Source organism: Pristiophorus japonicus, chromosome 10, assembly GCF_044704955.1.
Source record: "Pristiophorus japonicus isolate sPriJap1 chromosome 10, sPriJap1.hap1, whole genome shotgun sequence".
Classification (NCBI taxonomy): domain Eukaryota; kingdom Metazoa; phylum Chordata; class Chondrichthyes; family Pristiophoridae; genus Pristiophorus; species Pristiophorus japonicus.
The window spans coordinates 203,408,683-203,433,388 of record NC_091986.1 but is presented as its reverse complement, the minus strand read 5'-3'; the positions used below and the strand labels follow the sequence as shown (position 1 = coordinate 203,433,388).

Sequence of the window (24,706 nt, the reverse complement as noted above, 5' to 3'; positions counted from 1 at the left end):
TACTGATTCCACATCATCCAAGCTAATGTCTTTCCTTACAATTGCCTTAATTTCCTCTTTAACCAGCAATGCCACCCCACCTCCTTTTCCTTTCTGTCTATCCTTCCTAAATGTTGAGTACCCTTGGATGTTGAGTTCCCAGCCTTGGTCATCCTGGAGCCATGTCTCCGTGATGCCAACCACATCATATCCGTTAACTGCTATCTGCACAGTTAATACGTCCACCTTATTCCGAATACTCCTCGCATTGAGGCACAGAGTCTTCAGGCTTGCCTTTTGAACACACTTAGACCCTTTAGAATGTTGCTGCAAAGTGGCCCGTTTTGTTTTTTGCCTTGGGTTTCTCTGCCCTCCACTTCTACTCATCTCCTTTCTGTCTTTTGCTTCTGTCTCCAATTTGTTTCCCTCTGTCTCCCTGCATTGGTTCCCATCCCCCTGCCATATTAGTTTAACTCCTCCCCAACAGCACGAGCAAACACTCCTCCTAGGACATTGGTTCCGGTCCTGCCTAGGTGCAGACCGTCCGGTTTGTACTGGTCCCACCTCCCCCAGAACCGGTTCCAATGCTCCAGGAATTTGAATCCCTCCCTGCTGCACCACTGCTCAAGCCAAGTATTCATCTGAGCTATCCCGCGATTCCTACTCTGACTAGCACGTGGCACTGGTAGCAATCCTGTGATTACTACTTTTGAGGTCCTACTTTTTAATTTAGCTCCTAGCTCCTTAAATTCATCTCGTAGGACCTCATCCCGTTTTTTACCTATATCTTTGGTACCAATGTGCACCACGACAACTGGCTGTTCACCCTCCCTTTTCAGAATGTCCTGCACCCGCTCCGAGACATCCATGACCCTTGCACCAGGGAGGCAACATACCATCCTGGAGTCTCGGTTGCGGCCGCAGAATCGCCTATCTATTCCCCTTACAATTGAATCCCCTATCACTATCGCTCTCGCACTCTTTTTCCTGCCCTCCTGTGCAGCAGAGCCAGCCACAGTGCCATGAACTTGGCTGCTGCTGCTCCCCCCGGTGAGTCATCACCCTCAACAATACTCAAAGCGGTGTATCTGTTTTGCAGGGGGATGACCGCAGGGGATCCCTGCACGATCTTCCTTGCGCTGCTCTTCCTATTGGTCTTCCATTCCCTCTCTGGCCGTGGGCCCTTTACCTGCGGTAAGACCAACTCACTAAACATGCTATTCATGTCATTCTCAGCATCGTGGATGCTCCAGAGTGCATCCACCTTCAGCTCCAATTCTGCCACGCGGTCTGTCAGGAACTGGAAGCAGATACACTTCCTGCACACGTAGTCTTCAGGGACACCAGAGGCGTCCCTGATTTCCCACATAGTACATGAGGAGCATAACACATGTCCGAGCTCTCTGCCATGACTTAACCCTTAGATTAACTTAAATTGGCAACAACAGTGTTAAAAATTACTCACTGATATAGAAGAGAAAAAAGAAAAAACTACTTGCCAATCACTTACCCCCCTTGGCTGTGACGTCACTTTTCTATTTCTTTCTACTTCTTTTTGCCTTCTCCCTGTAGCTGCACAAGCTGGGCCTCTCCACGCACCTCCGACACTGCTCCTGACTCAGCGACGCACCACCCGACCTCGCGCCCTTTTATAGGCCTCTCCACGCACTTCCGACCCTGCTCCTGACTCAGCAACGCACCGCCCGACCTTGCGGCCTTTTATAGGCCTCTCTATGCACCTCCGACGCTGCTCCCGACTTCCTTCCGTACTGTAAACATTCCATGATTCTTTCTATCTGTCTGTCTGTCTGTCTGTCTGTCTGTCTGTCTGTCTGTCTGTCTATCGATCTCTCGTTCTAATTTACTGCACTTATTATTTTTTCAAGGCAGACAAATGAGGATACTGTAACAAACTGTACAAATTACCATAAGGATGGACAGAGGAATGTTGCCTGCTATGGTCACAAATATGAAATTGACTCAATTGACGAGGTGAACATTTGTGTCAGTGAATCGAGCAACAAGACAACATTACCATTCTGCAGAAAAATGCACCCAGCCGGTTTTTGTAAGACATATTACTTTCCTTGCTTTCTATTCAGTACATTTGAAATGTAGTTGAATCCTGTTAATCGAGGTGTAAGCACAATCAGCCTATTTGTCCCCAGGTTCTCATTAAACAGAGTGCATGGGTATTGATTAATATAGAACGCGTTAGTCTGCAGTTGAACAAGCAGCTCCAGCATTGTTCTGTAGTAATGCCTGTCAGCGAGATAAGTGGGGTGGAATTCACTCGCCACAACTTCAGCGGGAGCCTGCCGAATGACTCCGGGGAAAAAAAACCCGCTGGGAAAGCAGGTACCCGATCCTTACCTAGGTAGGGAATTCCTCGTTGATTTTAGAAGGGGCGGAGCCTCTGGCCACTTCTTACAAGACCACGGAGGCAAGGCCCAGTCCGGGTAGCTCCCAACACTGGAAATTACCAGTTCCCTGTCCCAAGATTGGATGTGGGCCCCAGCAGATCGGTCCAGGCTCGGGAAGAACATAAATATAAGAACATAAGAAATAGGAACAGGAATAGGCCATGTGGCTCCTTGAGCCTGCTCCGCCATTCAATAAGATCATGGCTGATCTGATCATGGACTCAGCTCCACTTCCCCGCCCGCTCCCCATAACCCCTTATCCCCTTATCGTTTAAGAAACTGTATATTTCTGTCTTGAATTTATTCAATGTCCCAGCTTCCACAGCTCTCTGAGGCAGCAAATTCCACAGATTTACAACCCTCTGAGAGAAGAAATTTCTCCTCATCCCTGTTTTAAATGGGCGGCCCCTTATTCTAAGATCGTGCCCTCTAGTTCTAGTCTCCCCCTTCAGTGGAAACATCTCTGCATCCATCTTGTCAAGCAGCCTCATAATTTTTACGGAGACAAGGCTGGGAACTCAACATCCAAGGGTATTCAACATTTAGGAAGGATAGACAGAAAGGAAAAGGAGGTGGGGTGGCGTTGCTGGTTAAAGAGGAAATTAATGCAAAAGTAAGGAGGGACATTAGCCTGGATAATGTGGAATCTGTACGGTTGGTGCTATGTAATACCAAAGGGCAAAAAACACTAGTGGGAGTTGTGTACAGACCACCAAACAGTAGTAGTGAGGTTGGGGACAGCATCAAAGAAGAAATAAGGGATGTGTGCAATAAAGGTGGAGCAGTTATCATGGGTGACTTTAATCTACATATTGATCGGGTGAACCAAACTGGTAGCAATGCGGTGGAGGAGGATTTCCTGGAGTGTATTAGGGATGGTTTTCGAGACCAATATGTCGAGGAACCAACTAAAGAGCTGGCCATCCTAGACTGGGTGATGTGTAATGAGAAGGGACTTATTAACAATCTTGTTGTGCGAGGCCTCATGGGGAAGAGTGACCATGATATGGTAGAATTCTTTATTAAGATGGAGAGTGACACAGTTAATTCGGAAACTATGGCCCTGAACTTGTGGAAAGGTAACTTCGACGGTATGAGGCGTGAATTGGCTAGAATAGACTGGCAAAGGACACTTAAAGAGTTGACGGTGGATAAGCAATGGCAAAACATTTAAAGATCACGTGGATGAACTTCAGCAATTGTACATCCCTGTCTGGAGTAACAATAAAACGGGGAAGGTGGCTCAACCGTGGCTAATAAGGGAAATTAAGGATAGTTTTAAAACCAAGGAAGAGGCATATAAATTGGCTAGAAAAAGCAACAAAACTGAGGACTGGGAGAAATTTAGAATTCAACAGAGGAAGACTAAGGGTTTAATTAAGAGGTGGAAAATAGAGTACGAGAGGAAGCTTGCAGGGAACATAAAAACTGACTGCAAAAGCTTCTATAAATATGTGAAGAGAAAAAGATTAGTGAAGACAAACGTAGGTCCCTTGCAGTCAGATTCAGGTGAATTTATAATGGGGAATAAAGAAATGGCAGACCAATTGAACAAATACTTCGGTTCTGTCTTCATAAAGGAAGACACAAATAACCTTCCGATTGTACTAGGAGACAGTGGGTCGAGTGAGAAGGAGGTACTGAAGGATATCCTAATTAGGCAGAAAATTGTGTTATGGAAATTGATGGGATTGAAGGCTGATAAATCCCCGGGGCCTGATAGTCTGCATCCCAGAGTATTCAAGGAAGTGGCCCTAGAAATAGTGGATGCATTGGTGATCATTTTCCAACAGTCTATCGACTCTGGATCAGTTTCTATGGACTGGAGGGTAGCTAATGTAACACCATTTTTTTTTAAAAAGAGGGAGAGAGAAAACGGGTAATTATAGACCGGTTAGCCTGACATCAGTAGTGGGGAAAATGTTGGAATCAATTATTAAAGATGAAATAGCAGCACATTTAGAAAGCAGTGACAGGATCGGTCCAAGTCAGCATGGATTTATGAAAGGGAAATCATGCTTGCCGAATCTTCTGGAATTTTTTGAGGATGTAACTAGCAGAGTAGACAAGGGAGAACCAGTGGATGTGGTGTATTTGGACTTTCAAAAGGTTTTTGACGAGGTCCCACATAAGAGTTTGGTGTGCAAAATCAAAGTGCATGGTATTGGGGGTAATGTACTGACATGGATAGAGAACTGGTTGGCAGACAAGAAGCAGAGAGTCGGGATAAACGGTTCCTTTTCAGAATGGCAGGCAGTGACTAGTGGAGTGCCGCAGGGCTCAGTGCTGGGACCCCAGCTCTTTACAATATACATTAACGATAGGAATTAAGGAATTGAGTGTAATATCTCCAAGTTTGCGGATGACACTAAACTGGGTGACAGTGTGAGTTGTGAGGAGGATGCTAAGAGGCTGCAGGGTGACTTGGACAGGTTAGGTGAGTGGGCAAATGCATGGCAGATGCAGTATAATGTGGATAAATGTGAGGTTATCCACTTTGGGGGCAAAAACACAAAGGCAGAATATTATCTGGATGGTGGCAGATTAGGAAAATGGGAGGTGCAATAAGACCTGGGTGTCATGATTCATCAGTTGCTGAAAGTGGGCATGCAGGTACAGTAGGCGGTGAAGAAGGCAAACGGTATGTTGGCATTCATAGCTAGGGGATTTGAGTATTGGAGCAGGGTGGTCTTACTGCAGTTATACAGGACCTTAATGTACAGTTTTGGTCTCCTAATCTGAGGAAGGACGTTCTTGCTATTGAGGGAGTGCAGCGAAGGTTCACCAGACTGATTCCAGGGATGGCTGGACTGTCATATGAGGAGAGACTGGATCAACTGGGCCTTTATTCACTGAATTTAGAAGGATGAGAGGGGATCTCATAGATACGTATAAGATTCTGATGGGACTGGACAGGTTAGATGCGGGAAGAATGTTCCCGATGTTGGGGAAGTCCAGAACCAGGGGATACAGTCTTAGGATAAGGGGTAGGCCATTTAGGACCGAGATGAGGAGAAACTTCTTCACTCAGAGAGTTGGTAACCTGTGGAATTCCCTGCCGCAGAGAGTTGTTGATGCCAGTTCATTGGATATATTCAAGAGGGAGTTAGATATGGCCCTAATGGCTAAGGAGATCAAGGGGTATGGAGAGAAAGCAAAAAAGGGGTACTGAGGGAATGATCAGCCATGATCTTATGGAATGGCATTGCAGGCTCGAAGGTCCGAATGGCCTACTCCTGCACCTATTTTCTATGTTTCTATGTTTCTACGTTTCGATACGATCACCTCTCATTCTTCTGAATTCCAATGAGTAGAGGCCCAACCCACTGAACCTTTCCCCATAAGTCAACCCCCTCATCCCCAGAATCAACCTAGTGAACTTTCCCTGAACTGCCTCCAAAGAAAGTATATCCTTTCGTAAATATGGAAACCAAAACTGCACGCAGTATTCCAGGTGTGGCCTCACCAATACCCTGTATAGCTGTAGTAAGACTTCCCTGTTTTTATACTCCATCCCCTTTGCAATAAAGGCCAAGATAGCATTGGCCTTCCTGATCACTTGCTGTACCTGCATATTATCCTTCTGTGTTTCATGCACAAGTACCCCAGGTCCTGCTATACTGCGGCACTTTGCAATCTGGACCGTCAAAAATGGCAAGAATTTTTGAGATATTTTATGGATCGCTTGCATTACACAGCAGGAAGGGTGGGTGTGCATGCGGTCACTGAAGTGAGAGCCTGGGCACTCAAACCCCAATGGGGGCCAGGTGCTGGAGTTTCCAGTAGCATGGGGCAGACGAGCACTCGCGATATGCATGTAGTGAGGCGGACACATATGTGCTGACCCCCATGCAAATAATTCTTATAAAGATAAGGGAGTCAAGGGTTCTGGGGAGTGGGCAGGGAAGTGGAGTTGAGGCCAAGATCAGCTCAGCCATGGTCTTTTTCAATGGCTGAGCAGGCTCGAAGGGCTAAATGGCCTACTCATGCTGCTATTTCTTATGTTCTTATGTAAGGTGTCCCCCCTCCCGGAGCCCCGATTGATCCCGCAAACTCCAGCAGGGTCACAGTTGGGCGCAATCCTGGCATAGCGTTCACAGCCAAAATCGATGAGGTCGCAAAGGCTCGTTTTATAAACCTCATGGACCTGCACCATCATCATAAGCAGTTCCTCGGAATCGAGGAAGACTTGCTTCCACTCTTTAAAAATGAGTCCTTAGGTGACTGAACATTACAATACGAGAGCCACAGTCCCTGTCACGGGTGGGACAGACAGTCGTTGAGGGAAAGGGAAAGGGACCTGCACTGCAGTAATGCATTGAGGCTGTCTCGATACCGAAACAGTTTACTGTAAATTGGTGACAGCGAAAAGACTCTCGAATCTCTCTTTGTCTCCGTTGATCTGAAATTTGCTCCTGACAGCTGACATGGTGCACTGCCGATTGTATCAGTGTTGTTCGCTTATATAGATAGAGGTGCAGTGGTATTTTTGACACGGCTGCACTGGAGGCATTTTTATTTTGATTGTGTGCCCGTGACAGGATGAGAGCAGATGGTAATGCCTGCCCCCTCTAGTGGCAAAGGAAGTGAACTCCCAAAGGTGCCAAGACCAGATTTGCACGGGTCTCATCGGCCGTCACTCGGTCTCCACTTACAACAACAACAACTTGTATTTATATAGCACCTTTAACGCAGTAAAACGTCCCAAGGTGTTTCATCACCATTATCATCATAGGCAGTCCCTTGAAACGAGGATGACTTGCTTCCACGCCAAAAAAGGATGCGTTCACAGGTGTTTCAATGAAAGATCTAATACTCGAGGTCCTGAACTACAGCGTGAAGGGTGGAAGATGCCTGTGCGTGGATTTTTTTAAACGTGTGGTGGCCGTTGCACACCAGCCACCACACGGGCTTGACAGAGCTAGGTCTTAGTCCAGTGGCAAGGGTTAACCAAGACAACTGGAGACCAGCTCTGCTGCACGGACCTAGTGCGCACACATATCGAAGGTATTTCACAAGAGTGTTGTAAGACAAAAAAATATATAAGTTTGACACCGAGCCAAATAAGAAAAAATTAGGGCAGATGACCAAAAGCTTGGTCAAAGAGATAGGTTTAAGGAGCGTCTTGAAGGAGGAAAGAGAGGCAGAGAGGTTTAGGAGGGAGTTCCAGAGCTTGGGCAGCAGAAGGCACGGCCACCAAAGGTCGAGCGATTATAATCAGGGATGCTCAAGAGGGCAGAATTAGAGATATCTCAGGAGTGGGGGGGTGGGGGCGGGGTGTTGTGGGACTGGAGGAGATTATAGAGATAGGAGGAGGCGAGGCCATGGAGAGATTTGAAAACAAGGATGAGAATTTTGAATTTGAGGTGTTGTTTAACCAGGAACCAATGTAGGTCAGCGAGCAACCGCAGAACCCCATTCGCTCTACCTCAAACATCGAAATCTTAGCACATGTGTTGGTTTTAAAATAAATTCTCTTGTTCCAGATAAACTCTACACTCCAATAAATGTTACAATAAATGAAAACACTGACGAAGTAAAATGGAAACTTCCAAAAGGGAACGTCAACTCCAGTTGTTACATTTATGAAATAAAAATCACAAACCGGAGCAACCGTGGATCGATCCAAAATGTAAGAGAATGTGTATCTTGTTAGCGCTTGCACTATGATGGAACCCATCTACTCTCTGTCCTTTGAAGAAAGCTAGCAATGGTTTCGCAGTGAACTCAAGGTAGAAGTGTTTGTGCAGTGGTGGGGGTGGTTAGACAGAAAGAGATATTTGCATTGATATAGCACCATTCACGACCATCAGACGACTCAAGGCACTTTCCAGCCAATGAAGTACTTTTGGAGTGTAGTCACTGTTATAATGTGACAACAGCAATGTGATAATGACCAGATATTTGTTTTTTATAATTTTGATTGAGGGATAAATATTGGCCAGGACTCCAGGGATAACACCTCTGCTCTTCTTCAAAATAGTGCCCTGAGATCTTTTACGTTTGCCTGAGAGAACAGACAGGGCCTCGGTTTAAGGTCTCATCCGAAAGACAGCACCTCCGATAGAGTAGCACCGCATCAGTGCTGCACTGGAGTGTCAGCCTAGATTTTTGTGCTTGAGCCTCTGGAGTGGGACTTGAACTCACAACATAAAAACATAGAAACATAGAAAATAGGTGCAGGAGTAGGCCATTTGGCCCTTCGAGCCTGCACCACCATTCAATATGATCATGGCTGATCATTCACTTCAGTACCCCTTTCCTGCTTTCTCTCCATACCCCTTGATCCCTTTAGCCGTAAGGGCTAAAGTAGATTTTATTTTGCTGCAATGTCCTTGTATGTGTCTTTGTACTTCTATATTGGCCTTGTAGGGAAGATTTTCATGTTGCTACTGCCTTCCTTGTGACAACAACAAAAACAACTTATATTTATATAGTGCCTTTAACATAATTAAATGTCCAAAGATGCTTCCCAGGAGCGTTATCAAAAAAAAAAATCAAAATTTGACACCAAGCCACATAGAGATGTTAGGGTAGGTGACTCAAAAGCTTGGTCAAAGAGATAGATTTTAAGGACCATCTTAAAGGAGGAAAGAGAAGTGGAGAGGTGGATAGACTTAGGGAGGGTGTTCCGAGCTTAGGGCCTAGGCTGCTGAAGGCACGGCCACCAACGGTGGAGTGATTAAAATCAGGGAAGTCAAAAGGTTAGAATAGGTGGAGCACAGAGGTCTCGGGGGATTGTAGGTCTGGAGGAGATTACGGAGATAAGGAGGCCATGGAGGGATTTGAAAACAAGAATGAGAATTTTTAAAAATCGAGGCATTGCTTAACTGGGAGTCAATATTGGTCAGCGAGCACAGGGGTGATGAGTTAGGACACGGGCAGCAGAGTCTTGGATGACCTCCAGTTTATCGAGGGTAGAACTAGGGAGGCCAGCCCAGGAGTGCATTGGTGTAGTCACTTTCCAGCGTGAACAGGTTAGTAACGAGAAAGAAACTTACTGCTATGTTTTAGCCCAATGGAAATGTGGGCTCTTTGACTGCCACCCGAAAGGCTGTGGACGTTGGCAGTAAATAATATTATAGCTTTGCCTTCAGTGGTGTTGTCATTGTTCATGGTCTTTTTCAACAATCTGCCACAGAGAAAGTATTTGGAAAAGGAATTACTTTTAATTGTGGATTTTCAAAAGCAATGTATATTCTCACGAGTTTTAACAAAGGCACCCAGGATGAAGTGTGGCTAATATGCTAAACAGAAGTTGTTTGCTCCCAGAGACTAAACATTGAACAATTTTGGTAGCTTACCTGGGTATAATCGGAGAACACCTTTCATAGATTGGAGGCAATCAGTCGGGCAGTACATCACCAACCCATTCTAGAACCCGCCCGAGCTTGATTCCCATTGTAATTTACCTCCCAAGGGATGAAGGTGAAAATTACTCCCTTTGTGTTGAAATCCCACTGATCAGTGATTGTCTGCGAAGTAGGGGATAAGAAAAGATGCAAATACCTAAAAGGAAATTTGTCTATTGCATCACACTGCTTTTCCATAGCAGGCTCGTAAAGTCAGAATGCAAAGGAGTTTGATTATTTAAGTCAAATAAGATAATGCCCTTAAATATATTCAATGACCCCAGTCTCCAAAGCTCTGAGGTAGAGAATTCCAAAGATTCACGACCTGAGAGAAGAAATTCCTCCTCATCTGCATCTTAAATGGGCGATGCCTTATTCTGAAACTATGCTCCCTAGTTCTCGATTCCCCCACCAGGGAAATATCCTCTCAGCATCTACCCTGTCAAGCCCCCTCAGAATCTTGTATGCTTCAGTAAGATCTCTCATTCTTCTAAACTCCAGTGAACACAGGCCCAACCTACTCAACCTTTCCTCATAAGACAACTCCTGCATCTGAGGAACCAGCCTTTTGAACCTTCTCTAAACTGTCTCCAATGCTGTGGGAGCATCTTCACCGTGTGGACTGCAGCGGTTAAAGAATGTGGCTTACCACCACCATCTCAAGGGCAATGAGTGCTGTTCTTGCCACATTCCGTGAACTCATTTTTTTAAAAGGTGCTTCACGCCATTACAGTATTTATAAATATCGCCAACAAGAAAATGGAGGATTAAGTGCCCTCAGTCAAAGTGTTCCAATCAGTGCTAGTTTTTTGAAGTGTATTTAAGGTGAACTGCATTGGTGTCTGTATTCCCACATGTCAATTTAATGCATTGGTAACCAATATGTTTGTTTTAGGTTGAAAATTTGACAGGTGGAAAATATGTCATCAGTCGAGATCAAAAGAAAAAATATTCAGTACAAGTAAGGGGAAAAGTGGTTTTTGAGTGCTATGAAAGCATTTTCTGGAGTGACTGGAGCAAGCCTCTCATTATTGGTAAGAACATTACTTTAGATGAACCCTGTTCGACAACAATACACTTACCGCGTGCTCTCAGCACAGAGTTTGGAGGTAACAATGGTGTGGAGGAGGCTTTCAGCAGCAGGTGGGCTGAGGCAGGAATAGGGGCGGGTGATATTACAGAGGTGGAAACAGGCAGGGGGGGGGGGGGGGGTGACATTGCTCTGTGCCCCGATAGCTGGGGCCAAGACTTCCCGCTCCCGCCGCTGAATTGGGCTTACCGCCCCTCAAAGGACGTGAAGTGCAATCTGGCGCGCTCTACTTCCTTCAGGGGCGGGTCCCGGGGTGCGACTGGGGTGAGTACAGCAGCGTTAGGCGGAGCGTCTGAGTACCGCTGACACGCTTCAACGCCCCTCCCCCTTTCTGCTGTGCATTCTGCAAGGCCTCAGATGGCCTCCACGAGGCCACCTTCTCCTTTCCCGGAGAATCGTGATCCTCTGAAATACACTGCCGATGGCGTGGTGGGTGTTGACTCTTTGCATGCCTTCCAGAGGGAGCTGGACCGGTTCCTGACTGGGGCAGAGATCACATCATAGAGAAGGTAAGTGTGGCTGTCATCATCATCATAGGCAGTCCCTTGGAATCGAGGAAGACTTGCTTCAACTCTTAAAATGAGTCCATAGGTGGGCTGAACAGTCCAATACGAGAACCACAGTCCCTGTCACAGGTGGGACAGATAGTCATTGAGGGTAAGGGAGGGTGGGGCAGGTTTGCCGCATGCTCTTTCCGCTGTCTGCACTTGGTTTCTGCATGCTCTCGGCGAAGAGACTCAAGGTGCTCAGCACCCTCCCGGATGCACTTCCTCCATTTAGGGCGGTCTCTGGCCAGGGACTCCCAGGTGTCAGTGGGGATGTTGCACTTCTTCAGGGAGGCTTTGAGGGTGTCCCTGAAACGTTTCCTCTGCCCACCTTTGGCTTGTTTGCTGTGAAGGAGTTCCGAGCAGAGTGCTTGCTTTGGGACAGGTTTGCCGCACGCTCTTTCCGCACTTGGTTTCTGCATGCGAACGATGTGGCCTGCCCAGCGGAGCTGATCAAGTGTGGTCAGTCCTTCAATGCTGGAGATGTTGGCCTGGTCAAGGATGCTAACGTTGGTGCATTTGTCCTCCTAGGGGATTTGTAGGATCTTGCAGAGGCATCATTGGTAGTATTTCTCCAGTGACTTGAGGTGTCTACTGTATATGGTCCATGTCTCTGAGCCATACAGGAGGGCGGGTATTACTGCAGCCCTGTAGACCGTGAGCTTGGTGGCAGTGTAGATAACATTTAGTTCATGTGATCACCTGGACTGTTCGATCACGTGGGAGAGGTTCAGAGAGGGGTTTTCCACGGTACCTTTTCCCTTATTGTACATGTATCCCATACCCCATACATAAACGTACCCCGTGGTATGTTTCCCACATTACAACAGTGACTACACTCCAAAAGTACTTCATTGGTGGTAAAGCGCTTTGAGACGTCCGGTGGTCATGAAAGCTGCTATATAAATCCAAGTCTTTCTTTCTTTCTATTGCAATGTTCACCTGTACTTTTCCCTCAAGAATCGATGTTGAGACTCGCCTTTAATTGTTACCTTTGTTTATTGTTTGGTAAATATTTATGCAATTATTGTATAAGTTTTGTACTCTACTCATTGTCCTCGTGTTCCTTTGAGCACACAGGGAATGATCAAAGATAAAGATGAAGAAAAATGCAGAAGCATATTTGCTCTTGATATGGTGGTCACACAGATTGCGCCAGCCAGTAATGGAATATTGTCTTATTATTTTTAGAGCCTAACTCAACCGGTTTATCCGTTTTGACAATTGCAATACTGGTTACAGTTATTTTCGTTGTGATAGTGTTGCTACTGGTATTCATCTGTACAAAGTAAGTTACCCGTCTACTTCTATTTAATAATTTTGGTTTAATTCATTCATGGGATATGGGCGTCACTATCTTAGGTCAACATTTGTTACTCATCCCTAAATGCCCATGAGAAGGAGAAGGTGAACTTCCTTATTCAACTGAGTGACTTTCGAGGCCATTTCAGAGATGCAGTCAAGCATATTGCTGTGGGTCTGGAGTCACATATAGGCCAGACCGGGTAAGGACAGCAAATTTCCTTCCCCACAGGGCATTAGTGAACCAGCTGGGGTTTTACAACAATCCGGTAGTTTCATGGTATTCCAGATTTTAATATAATTAATTGAATTTAAATTCCCCAGCTGCTTTGGTGGGACTTGAACTCATGTCTCTGGATCATTAATCCAGGCCTCTGGATTACTAGTCCAGTTACATAACCACTACGATACATTATCCCTAATCATAGACTAGTACAGCACAGTAGGAGGCCATTTGGCCCATCGAGTCTGTGCTGGCTCTTTCAAAGAGCAATCCGGTTAGTCCCACTCTCCCAATTTTCCCCCCCATATACAAGCAACTTTTTTCTCCTTCAAGAATTTATCCAATTTCCTTTTGAAGGCTATTATAGGATTTGATATCCACCACCCGATCAGGCAGTGCATTCCAAATCCTAACCACTCGTCGGGTAAAAATGTTTTTCCTCATGTCGCCTCTGGATCTTTTGCCAATCACCTTAACTCTGAGCCCTCTGATTATCGACCCTTCCGCCTTTGAAAACAATTTCTCTTTATTTACTCTATCTGAACCCTTCATGATTTTAATCACCTCTATCCAATCTCCTCTTAGCCTTCACTGCTCTAAGGAGAGCAACCCCAGCTTTTATCAAAGATAAGTAAAACATGAGATAAAAATTTAAAGCAATAAAACTTTGCCATACTGAATATTCCTTCAAATACTGACAAAAAACTAACAAAAATGGAATAAGATTCAGCAAATCAATCCCATTTCTCCCATAGACCGGGCACAATTTGATCGGTCATGGACTATTTTAATCTCCCAAGGAAAGATTCGCCCTGAATTATACCAGGGTTTAGAGGATTATATTCTGAGGACAGGTTGCATAGTCTTCGTTTATATTCCCCTGAGTATAGAAGATTGAGAGGTAATCTGTATGAGGTGTTTAAAATGATAAAATAGGATATATGCGGAGAAATTATTTCCTCTGGTGGGGGAATCAAACACAATGGGACATAACCCTAAAATTAGAGCCATACCATTCAATGAGTAAAATCAGAAAGCACTTTTCCATAAAAAGGGTAGTAGAAAGTTGGAATGCTCGCTCTTACAGTGACAGCTGTGGCTCTGGGTAGCACACTTGCCTCTGCATCACAGCTTTGTGGGATCAAGTCCCACTCCTGAAACCTGTGCAAAAATCCAGGCTGACACTCCAGTGCAGCACTGATGGAGTGCAGTACTGTCGGTGGTGCCGTCTTTTGGATGAGACGTTAAACTGTCTGCTCTCTCAAGTGGCCATAAAAGATCCCATGTGACTATTTCAAAGAGGAACAGGTGATTTATCCCTGGTGTCCCGGCTAGTATTTATCCCTCAATCACTATTTGCCTTCTTCACCGCCTGCTGTACCTGCATGCCAACTTTCAATGACTGATGTACCGTGACAGCCTGGTCTCATTGCACCTCACCTTTTCCTAATCTGCCACCATTCAGATAGTATTCTGCTCTTGTGTTTTTGCCACCAAAGTGGATAACCTCACATTTATCCACATTATACTGCATCTGCCACTCATTTGCCCATTCACCTAACCTGTCCAAGTCACCCTGCAGCCTTTTAGCATCCTCCTCACAGCTCACACCGCCTCCCAGCTGAGTGTCATCTGCAAACTTGGAGATGTTACACCCAATTCCCTCATCCAAATCATTAATGCATGTTGTAAATAGCACTGAGCCCTGAGACACCCTAATCTGAGGAAGGACATTCTTGCTATTGAGGGAGTGCGGCGAAGGTTCACCAGACTGATTCCCGGGATGGCAGGACTGACATATGAGGAGAGACTGGATCGACTGGGCCTGTGTTCACTGGAGTTTAGAAGGATGAGAGGGGATCTCATAGAAACATATAAAATTCTGACGGGACTGGACAGCTTAGATGCAGGAAGAATGTTCCTGATGATAGGGAAGTCTAGAACCAGGGGACACAGTCTAAGGATAAGGGGTAAACCATTTAGGATTGAGATGAGGAGAAACTTCTTCACTCAGAGAGTTGTTAACCTGTGGAATTCCCTACCGCAGAGAGTTGTTGATGCCAGTTCATTGGATATATTGAAGAGGGAGTTAGATGTGGCCCTTACGGCTAAAGGGATCAAGGCGTATGGAGAGAAAGCAGGAAAGGGGTACTGAGGTGAATGATCAGTCATGATCTTATTGAATGGTGGTGCAGGCTCGAAGGGCCAAATGGCCTACTCCTGCATCTATTTTCTATGTTTCTATGTTTCTTAGTGTCCTCCTCACAACTCACACCACCACCCAACTTAGTGTCATCTGCAAACTTGGAGATATTACACTCAATTCCTTCATCTAAATCATTAATGTATATCATAAATAGCTTGGGTCCCAGCACTGACCTCTGCGGCACCCCACTGGTCACTGCCTGCCATTCTGAAAAGGACCCGTTTATCCCGACTCTCTGCTTCCTGTCTGCCAACAAGTTCTCTGTCCACGTCAGTACATTACCCCCAATACCATGAGCTTTAATTTTGCACACCAATCTCTTGTGTGGGACCTTGTCAAAAGCCCTTTGAAAGTCCAAGTCCTCCACATCCACTGGTTCTCCCTTGTCCACTCTACCAGTTACATCCTCAAAAAATTCTAGAAGATTTATCAAGCATGATTTCCCTTTCCCTGGTACGCTCAGAAAAACCTTGCCTACACTTATAAATCAGGCATAGGGAACGAGAGATGGTGGGGGGGGGGGTGGTGCGGAAGGGAGGTTTACAAACATTAAACACTTTGAACACTTCACTTTTACAAATAATGAGCCATCATCAATAATAAATGATAAATAAATCAATAAATCAGCCAATAAATCAATCAAAAAGAATTAAAAAATTAAAAAATAATTAAAAAAATCAATCAATCAATAAAAAATTAAGTTTCTACTCACCTACTGCAGCACTGAGAGCCCACCAACAACATGCTGGGATGGGGCCCCCCAGTGCCTCTCTCTCTGATTCTGTCAGTGTTTCTGTGTTTTTGACAGCGAGGTGTGGGGGGAGGAAGGGAGAGGAGGGGGGAGGGAGGGGGGCAGGAGGAGGGGGAGGGGAGGGGTGCCAAAGAGAGGGGGGAGGGGGAGGGAGAGGAGGGAAAGTGGAGGGGTGAGAGAGGAGGGTGGAGGGGTGAGAGAGGAGGGTGGAGGGGTGAGAGAGGAGGGTGGAGGAGAGAGGAGAGGGGGGGGAGAGAGAATGGAGGGATGGGGTGAGAGGCTGAATGGGCCGGGCCGCCGACACTTCGGGCGGGGCCCGCCCCCAGCGAGATGCCGGGTGGGCGGGCCCTGCCGACGATGGAGGGAGAGGAGTGGGGGAGGGAAGAAGGGGGCAAAGGCTGAACGGGAGGGAGGGAGGGGGGGGGTGGAAGCTGAACGGAAGGGAGGGGCGGGGGGGAGCTGAACAGGAGGGAGGCCCGAGTCCCGATCTTCATCCGGGGAGCCCAGTCGTACAGGGTTAGGGTCGGGCCCCTCCCACGCAGCCTCGGGGGCGAGCAGCTACTGTATATGTGCACACACTCTAGCGTGCATGTGCAGGGGTCCCGGCACTGTTTTCAGCGCAGGGACTTGGCTCCGCCCCCGACCCCTTGCGCTGCGCCCAGCCGAGCACTAAGACGTCCTGAGGAGAGAAGAGAATCACAAGGTAAGTTTTCGACGCCCTTTTTCTTCCAGAAAGTCGGTGCACCTTATGGCAGTGTTTTTGTTCCAGAGGGCGGAAACTTGGGCCCTATGGTTCTATGTTTCTATGTTTGTTTCCTTCTGCCTATTTGTGAAACATCTTTGTCCCATAAAGGCACTATATTGGGATGTAAGTTGCTGTTGTGTCGTTTTCTTGAGGGCAAACCATGCAGCTTGCATTTAGCCTTCGTGTAGATGGTAAACACTCTCAACACTCTTCTATCGAGGAGAGGGGAAACTGAAGGATGTATCTCTTTGTTCACTGATATCACATGCCTCATAACAGATTAACCGAAGTTGTATTTCTGGCATCGCTAGAGATGTCCCTAGGTTGCAGCAATTCTTCTGCCCCAAATAAATTGAACTGGATGAATGTAGAGATAACATTAAGTACGAAGGAGAATGACATGGAATATACAGCACAGAAACAGGCATTCAGCCCAACTAGTCTGTGCTGGTGTTTATACTCTGTACAGGTCTCCGCACATTCTATCTACCTCATCTCAGACTTTCAGCATATCTTTCTATTTCCTTTTCTCTCATGTACTCGTCTAGTTTCCTTGTGAAAGCATTAAGCTGAGTGAAGACATTTCTCCTTATTTCCCTGTTGGATTTATCAGTAACGATCTTGTATTTATGGCCTCTAGTTTTGGATCCTCTCCATATATGCCCTGTCTAACCCATTCCTAATTTTAAAGACCTCTATCAGGACTCCGGCTTTCCCCTCCGAAACTCCACCCTCCCCCCGCATACATAACCCGCCCATGTCGATATCGGGGCCAATTACTCCATTCCTCAAACTACTCATTACTGAGCCAGGGGAAGAATTCCAGTGACCCACACTTGAGTGAAGACCATTGCATCGAGACATTTACAAACCAAGCTGTGTGTCTTACCAAGCATCTACATAGTCTAGGTATGCACACCTATCTAAGGTGAACCTACAGCATTGGATTCTTTAGGGAAAGTACAAAGGATGATTATCTGAAGACAAGTCTGTCTTAAAACCTACCTCTTTGACCAAACGTTTGGTCACCTGCCTTAATTCCTCCTTATGTGGCTCGGTGTCAACCTTCTTGTCTCATAATACTCCTGTGAAGCACCTTGGGATGTTTCACTACATTAAAGGTGCTATATAAATATTTGTTGTTGTTGCTAGATCCAGTGCTCAGTATAGAAATTGGATAAAGTTGATGAAAATAATTGCTTCGACTTGAACAAAATATTCTGAAAATAAGACAATTTGATATTTTGTACTCTTACTAGGTGCAAGTTATTGTCAAAAATATGCCAACCAGTCCCTGACCCGAAGGAGAAGTTCAAGGATCTCTTTGAAGATTGCAATGGCGATTTTCAGGTAACCAGCAGCACTAATGATTGACAAAAAAATGTACCACAGGGCATGCACGATTGTCGACTGTTAAAATATTATTGTGGTTTTTAATTTTTTTTAAAGGGAAGGTTCGAGTTAACTAAGAGTAAATATGTGGGTGGCACTCTGTGTGAGAATGCTAGATTGTCATGGTGTCAGCTATGGCTCAGTGGGTAGCACTCTCACCTCTGAGTCAAAAAGTTGTGGGTTCAAGTCGCCAAGCCAGAGTACAAAATCCAGCACTGAAGGAGTGGCGCACCATTAGATGAGAAGTTAAATTGAGGTCCTGTCTGCCCTCTTGGGTGGATGTAAAAGATCCCAGGATATTATTTTGAAGAAGAGCAAAGGAATTCTCTTTGGTGTCCTGGCCAATATTTATCCCTCAACCTGCATCACTAAAACAGTCAGTATCGCATTGCTGATTGTGGAACCTTGCTGTGTGCCATGTTTCCTCTATTACAAGAGTGACTCACTTTAGTGGCTGTAAAGGGTGTTGGATACATCCTGAGGTTGTGAAAGGTGCTATATAAATGCAAGTTCTTTCTTTTTTTTATAATTCACCTCAGACAAAGGAGATGTTTTGCTCCCTAATAACTAAAGCACAAGGGAAGTAAATTGAAGGAAACCATATAACAGAAGAGAAAAAAAAATTAACTCCAGTTGGCTGGTTGCAACCCAATTGCCAATGGCCTTGAGACAATGGCACAACTGTGATGTCCTGCAACAATGCTTGAGAAGTTTGCAGCTGTATCCTTGGCCATTGGCCCTCGGATTGTTGCTGGTGATTAAATTCAATGGAATAAAAATCGGGTGGGTTCTATAAAGGACGGGCGGGAGGGTGGGTAGTTGATCTGCACTGCCGCATTACCACTCAGGTAAATTTACCTCATTGCATCTCCAATCCCACACACTGTTGTCATATTCTCAATGTTTACTTAGAGAGATTGTACGGAGGGTACAGGGCCCAGGAAAGCCTAGGGCCCAGGGGCAGCACGGACCTGCCCACACTGCGATATGTGTGCGCACTAAGTCCATGCAGCAGAGCAGGTCTCCAATTGTCCTAGTTAACCCTTGCCACTGGATAAAGGCTGAGCTCTGTCAAGCCCGTGTGGTGGCTGATATACAACAGTCACCACATGTTAAAAAAATCCACGCATAGGCGTCTTCCACCCCCTCAATTGGAGTTCAGGACTGGAACATTGCGTCCTTCATTGAAACATCTGTGAACTCCTGTGGAAACAAGTCATCCACGTTCGAGCGACCGCCTATGATGATGTTTACTTCGAATTACAGAGGGGCCTAGCACACTTTCCCTTCAGCTGGCAACGTTCCACTGGCCAGACTTCCCGCATCCTCCTCTCAGTCCGCGTTGCTGCTCTCCCTTGGCTTTGGATTCTCAAAATCCTGCCAACACCATAACTACAGCATTTAAGTGTTCAACTGAGCCTTGCCATTGATCAACTGGGAAATCAGACAGTTATTTAAAAAAAACTAACTGCTTCCAATTTGTTCAGTACAAATGAGCAACGCTTAGCTCAGTAGCTTAGTGAGTAAAGGCGCTGCCCTGTGTGGTATTGAGACATGCTGGCCAGGAAACATCTGAATTCTACCCAAGGTCTGTGTTGAATCAAATCATTGAGGGAGTGCAACGAAGGTTCACCAAACTGATTCCCGGGATGGCAGGACTGACATATGAGGAGAGACTGAATCAATTGGGCCTGTATTCACTGGAGTTTAGAAGAATGAGAGGGGATCTCATAGAAACATATAAAATTCTGATGAGACTGGACAGGTTAGATGTAGGAAGAATGTTCCTGATGTTGGGGGAAGTCCAGAACCAGAAGTCGCAGTCTAAGGATAAGGGGTAAGCCATTTAGGACCGAGATGAGGAGAAACTTCTTAACTCAGAGAATTGTGAGCATGTGGAATTCTCTACCAGAAAAAGTTGTTGAGGCCAGTTCGTTAGATATATTCAAAGGGAGTTAGATATGGCCCTTACGGCTAAAGGGATCAAGGGGCATGGAGAGAAAGCAGGAATGAGATACTGAAGTGCATGATCAGCCATGATCATATTGAATGGTGGTATAAGCTCGAAGGGCCGAATGGCCTACTCCTGCACCTATTTTCTATGTTTCTATTATCATCTCAGCTAAGTTGCAGATGACGCAAAGGTCTTGGATAACTGGACAGGAAATAAATCAGCCAGGTTTCTGGCTCCTGACTGCTCAGTCCTCCCTGTGAGGAACTGCATGGGCAGACATGAAGGGAGACGATGTCCCCCCCTCCCCTCCCCTCCACAGTCGAATAGCACTCACTGTGAAGCTCAAATATGAGGAACAGCCACTTTTTGTGCCCGAAAAAAGAGAACTTGCATTGTTATAGCGCCTTTTCACAAACTCAGGATGTCCCAATGAGCTTTACAGCCAATAAACTTTTTGGAGTGTAGTCACTGTTGTAATGTGGGAAACATGGCAGCCAATTTGCACACAGCAAGCTCCCTTAAATAGCAATGATAATCTGTTGTATTAGTGAGGCTGGTTGAGCGATAAGTATTGGCCCAGCTTCAGAATGGTGCCACGGGATCTGTTCCATTCACCTAAGAGGGTAGACAGAGTCCCAGTTTAACATTTCATCTGAAAGACAGCACCTCCGACAGTGCAGCACTACCCTAGATTATTGTGCTCATCCCTCTGGAGTGGGACTTGAACCCACAACCTTTGGATGCAGCAGGCAAGAGTGCTATCCACTGAGCCATGGCTGACATGCAGCAATCAGCGTGGCTCTGCCACGTGAGGCTCCCAGCAGCGAATGGCATTCACAGCTACTTTTTTTTTAAGTAACTTTGAATCAAGTGGCCCTTTTTTTTTGAGGGCACCAAAAACCACAATTTAACAATTGGAAATTAAAGGGAACCTTTTTCAAATCAAATCAAATTATAATTCTGTCCCCTGCTGAAATGATGCACTCCAGTCCCTCCGGCGCCCACCTCTCGCGGAAGGTCGCGAGCGTACCAGTGGATACCACGTGCTCCATCTCCAGGGACACCCTGGCTCGAATATAACCACGGAAGAGAGGCAGGCAGTCGGACTAAACGACCCCCTTGACCGCCCCCTGCCTGGACCGGTTAATGGCCACCTTGGCCAGGCCCAGGAGCAGGCCCATGAGGAGGCCTTCCGACCTGTCCGCTCCCCTCCACACAGGGTGCCCAAAGATCAGGAGTGTGGGACTGAAATGCAAGCAGAATTTGAGGAGCGGCCCCTTCAAATGATGGAACCTCACACACTCAAGATAAATGTGGAACACGGACTCTTCCAGACCGCAGAAATTGCAGGCAGCTTTGGAGTCTGTGAACTGGCTTGCAGCACGTCCTGGGCGATAATGATGGCGGGTGGGGGGGGAGGGGGGCGGAGCACAGCCCGTTAGTTCCTGTGATACGCTGCCTGGAAGCATTGGACTGCAGAATCACCTATTCCGAGCCCTCGCCTTTGAACATGTGTGCCATGGAGTCGACAGCCCGGAGAAAAATCCACTCCCTATTCGGGTCTATTAAGACTAGGGGAAGTTTAGACAGTGGGAGGGGGGGAGGGTGAGGGGATGTCGGATGGTGGAAGATGACAAGGGTAGAGTTGTTTGCTCATCGCCGAGAGCTTGCAGAAATCAAGTGCAGGCAGCGAAAGGAGCGTGCGGCAAACCAGTCCCACCCACCCTTTCCCTCAACCACTGTCTGTCCCACCTGTGACGCGGCCTGTGGTTCTTGTATTGGACTGTTCAGCCACCTAAGGACTCATTTTTAGAGTGGAAGCAAGTTTTCCTCGATTCCGAGGGACTGCCTATTGTAAAGTCCTGTCCCCTCAGTACAGGTTCACACGAGGCATGTAGTGAAGTCAAGGTCACTCTGGACCTGCACCCTTTATTTCACAGCTCTGGAATGCTGCACTTGCCTGAGACCTGTCCTTATATACCTGTCTCTTGCAAGTGCACCCCTGGCGGTAAGGTATGCTGGTGGTTACAGGTCATATCTTATTACAGTCATGTATAGCATGTTAGGATACAGTTATATATAATAATGTAAGATACATGACAACTATGATGATGTGTCCGGAGAAGAAGAAGTGGCTTACCGGAAAACTAACACCACTTTGTTTTCTCAAACAGAAATGGATTAACAAGAATCCACTGCTGATGACCAAAACCGAAGACTGCATTCCAGCCAGCGTGAAAGAAGTCTAGAATCTTCTCTCTGCAAACTGGCATCGTGCACAACTTCACTTCAGATTGCTCTTAGTGACAGAAGTGCTTTGTCTTCGGCTGGATGTCTGTCTCACTGTGGAGTGAGATATATTTGAGAAGAAAAAAGAAAAGAAAATATGTTGGCGACCATCATACAGGGAACATTTTTTTTTTTACAAACGTTTTATCAGCTCACTGTGGTATTTTTATTTTGTGGATGTGCATATCTTTCAGTGAAGGGGCGAGAAGCGAATGGCAGGGACTGTAGTAGAGGGAGAGGAGGTGAGGAGAGAGGAGAGGTGTGAGGGAGAAAAGGGAGGGGAATGGAATGGAGAGGAAACCGAGGAACGAAGGCAGCCGAAAGAGAGCAGTTGGAGAGGGGCAATGGAAAGGGGATCGCTGGAGAATGGCCCACAGAAAGGGCACTGGAAATCCCATTTTTAAATGAAATATCTAAAGGAATGATGTGAATCGAAAGTCTTATTTTAGTCTATTTTTCCAATAAAAATAACATTAATTCTACTTCCTGTGCATAATTTACGCAAATTAGCAGAGACAAGACTGTCGGTGTCCTATATGTGAGGCTAAGTAGTGTGAAGAGCTATTCAACTATGGCAGGCATCAAATTGAAACCTGATCCAATCCTCATCTGCCACTCCCACACCTGCCTTTTAAAGTCGGCTTTACCAGTAAATGATCACGAGAATGAACCACAGCTGTTGTTCGTCCACCTAAGCCCAGGGCACCAGGCCCAGTTCTAGAATTATAGTATTACAGCAAAACAGTCAGAGGCTGAAATTCGGTCATGCCCCGTTTGGGGGCAGTAACCGAGGCGAGGCAGGACTTCCCGCGCCTGGCGCAGAATTTCGGCCCCGTCCGCGAAATTGGGGTTAGCACCCCCGAGAGGAAGTGGAGCGCGATGTCGGGCGCTCCACTTCCTCCCGGGGGCAGGACTGGGGCACTACGACAGGCAATTTGCCAGCGCTATGCACAGCGCCGCGCAGCGCTGGCAGGACACAGGGCCCTCCTCGTCCATTGAAGGGGAAGGCAGGTGTGAGTTCTGCAGTGGGGCGAGGAGCCACCTATAAGCCACCGGTTGTAAGGTTCTGCAAAACCAACCACGGAGACATGTGGCAGGGAGAATGGGAAGATGCCATGTTTAAAATGACCAACTGCAGCCAACAGCCTGTAAACCGTGGAGGATGATGGGGCTCTGGCCATCCTGTACAGGCAAAATCTCCCCAGTAATATACAAGGCAACACAAAGGGTATCAGTTTGAATAATTAAACAATGGCCCACAGGTCTGATGCAATCAGTTTGGCCAGCCCAGATGGAGTGGCACCTCTGTCGAGATAGTGAACAATCATCTTCATCCCAGACAGATCGATACACATCGATCTGCCATTCACACCCCATGAACGGACTATAAGAAAAGCTGCAAAAACACACCAGGAAGTTGGAGAGATTGGAGGTTTTGGAGAGGGGGGGAGGTTTTAGAAGTTGGAGAGCTTGGAGCTTGGAGCTTGCAGCTTGTATCTAGAGCTCTCTCTCTCTCCCTCTCGCTCTCGCTCCACCAGAGGAAGAAGCAGCAGTTCCGCAGACGAAGCCACCGAGACTGAAAACCAGCAGGCAGTGGCAGTGGCTTCCCACAGCTGAGCTGAGCAAGGAAACCAACCAGAGGTTGGAGGCTGGAGTCAGCTTTTGGGAGTTGAGTCAGCTTTTCACAGGGCCCTCGCTCTGGGGAAGGTGTGCTTAACTCCAGCAGCTTTTTGCTTAGGAGCCAACCGAAAGGCAAAGAGAAGAAACCGACGCAACATCGAGGAGGAAAACCGAACCGACCAACAACGTAAAACCCACCCCAGAGGGACCCCGAGCTGAAATAAGTGCCCCCAGAACCCCGGAGTTGATAGGATTGTGAGTGTAGCCCAAACCCCCTCACAGACTCAATTTAGGACAGGAATTGGTAAGAAGGGTGGAAGTGGGAGGTGTGGTTGTGTGTGAGTGGAATGTTTCAACCTCTTATTTTCCCCTTCCCTGTTGCGAGATTTTTCGTGTTGTTGAGTGAGATTGTGCCATTACTGCTATTTATGACCTCGTCCTATGCCCTCTATCTTGGTGTTTACTATTCTAAATAAATAACATTAGCCATTTTGTACTCTTACCCCCTGTGTCTGGTGCCTCATTACTCACCCATCCTCATAAATCGCACGTACAGAGCCCAGGGGAGTGTGGATTCGAACCCACACCCCAAGCTCCCCTGACACCGGGGAGAGGGGTGGCGTGGCCACAGCCCGGCACAGAAGCAGAGCGCCAGGCTGCAACATGGCGGCGTGGACCCCCCCCGCAAAATCAACAACGGAAGGCCGCGTGGAAAATAAAACGCCGCCACGCACCTCCCCTTTAATTTTTGCCCCGCGAGCGGAGTGCAGCCCAGTTCACGACCCGCGAGGCGGGCGCAAACTGCGCCCGCGACGGCCTCATGGAATTTCCGCTC

General features: G+C 46.7%; 1 protein-coding gene across 6 annotated transcripts in view; it reads left to right on the top strand.

Moving 5' to 3' along the window:
• LOC139275272 (interleukin-5 receptor subunit alpha-like) overlaps positions 1-24,354 on the top strand; it is a 61,555-nt gene extending 37,201 nt beyond the window's left edge. For 5 of the 6 annotated variants that reach the window (XM_070892508.1, XM_070892509.1, XM_070892510.1 and 2 more), the window contains 6 exons: positions 1,866-2,047; positions 7,889-8,034; positions 10,650-10,788; positions 12,581-12,677; positions 17,876-17,966; positions 22,137-24,354. In XM_070892508.1, the coding sequence (XP_070748609.1) occupies positions 1,866-2,047; positions 7,889-8,034; positions 10,650-10,788; positions 12,581-12,677; positions 17,876-17,966; positions 22,137-22,211 (730 nt within the window). In that variant the 3' untranslated portion in view covers positions 22,212-24,354. The remainder of the gene's footprint in view (positions 1-1,865; positions 2,048-7,888; positions 8,035-10,649; positions 10,789-12,580; positions 12,678-17,875; positions 17,967-22,136) is intronic. The other variant, XM_070892514.1, reaches the window with a different exon arrangement.
• Positions 24,355-24,706: the final 352 nt, after the last annotated feature.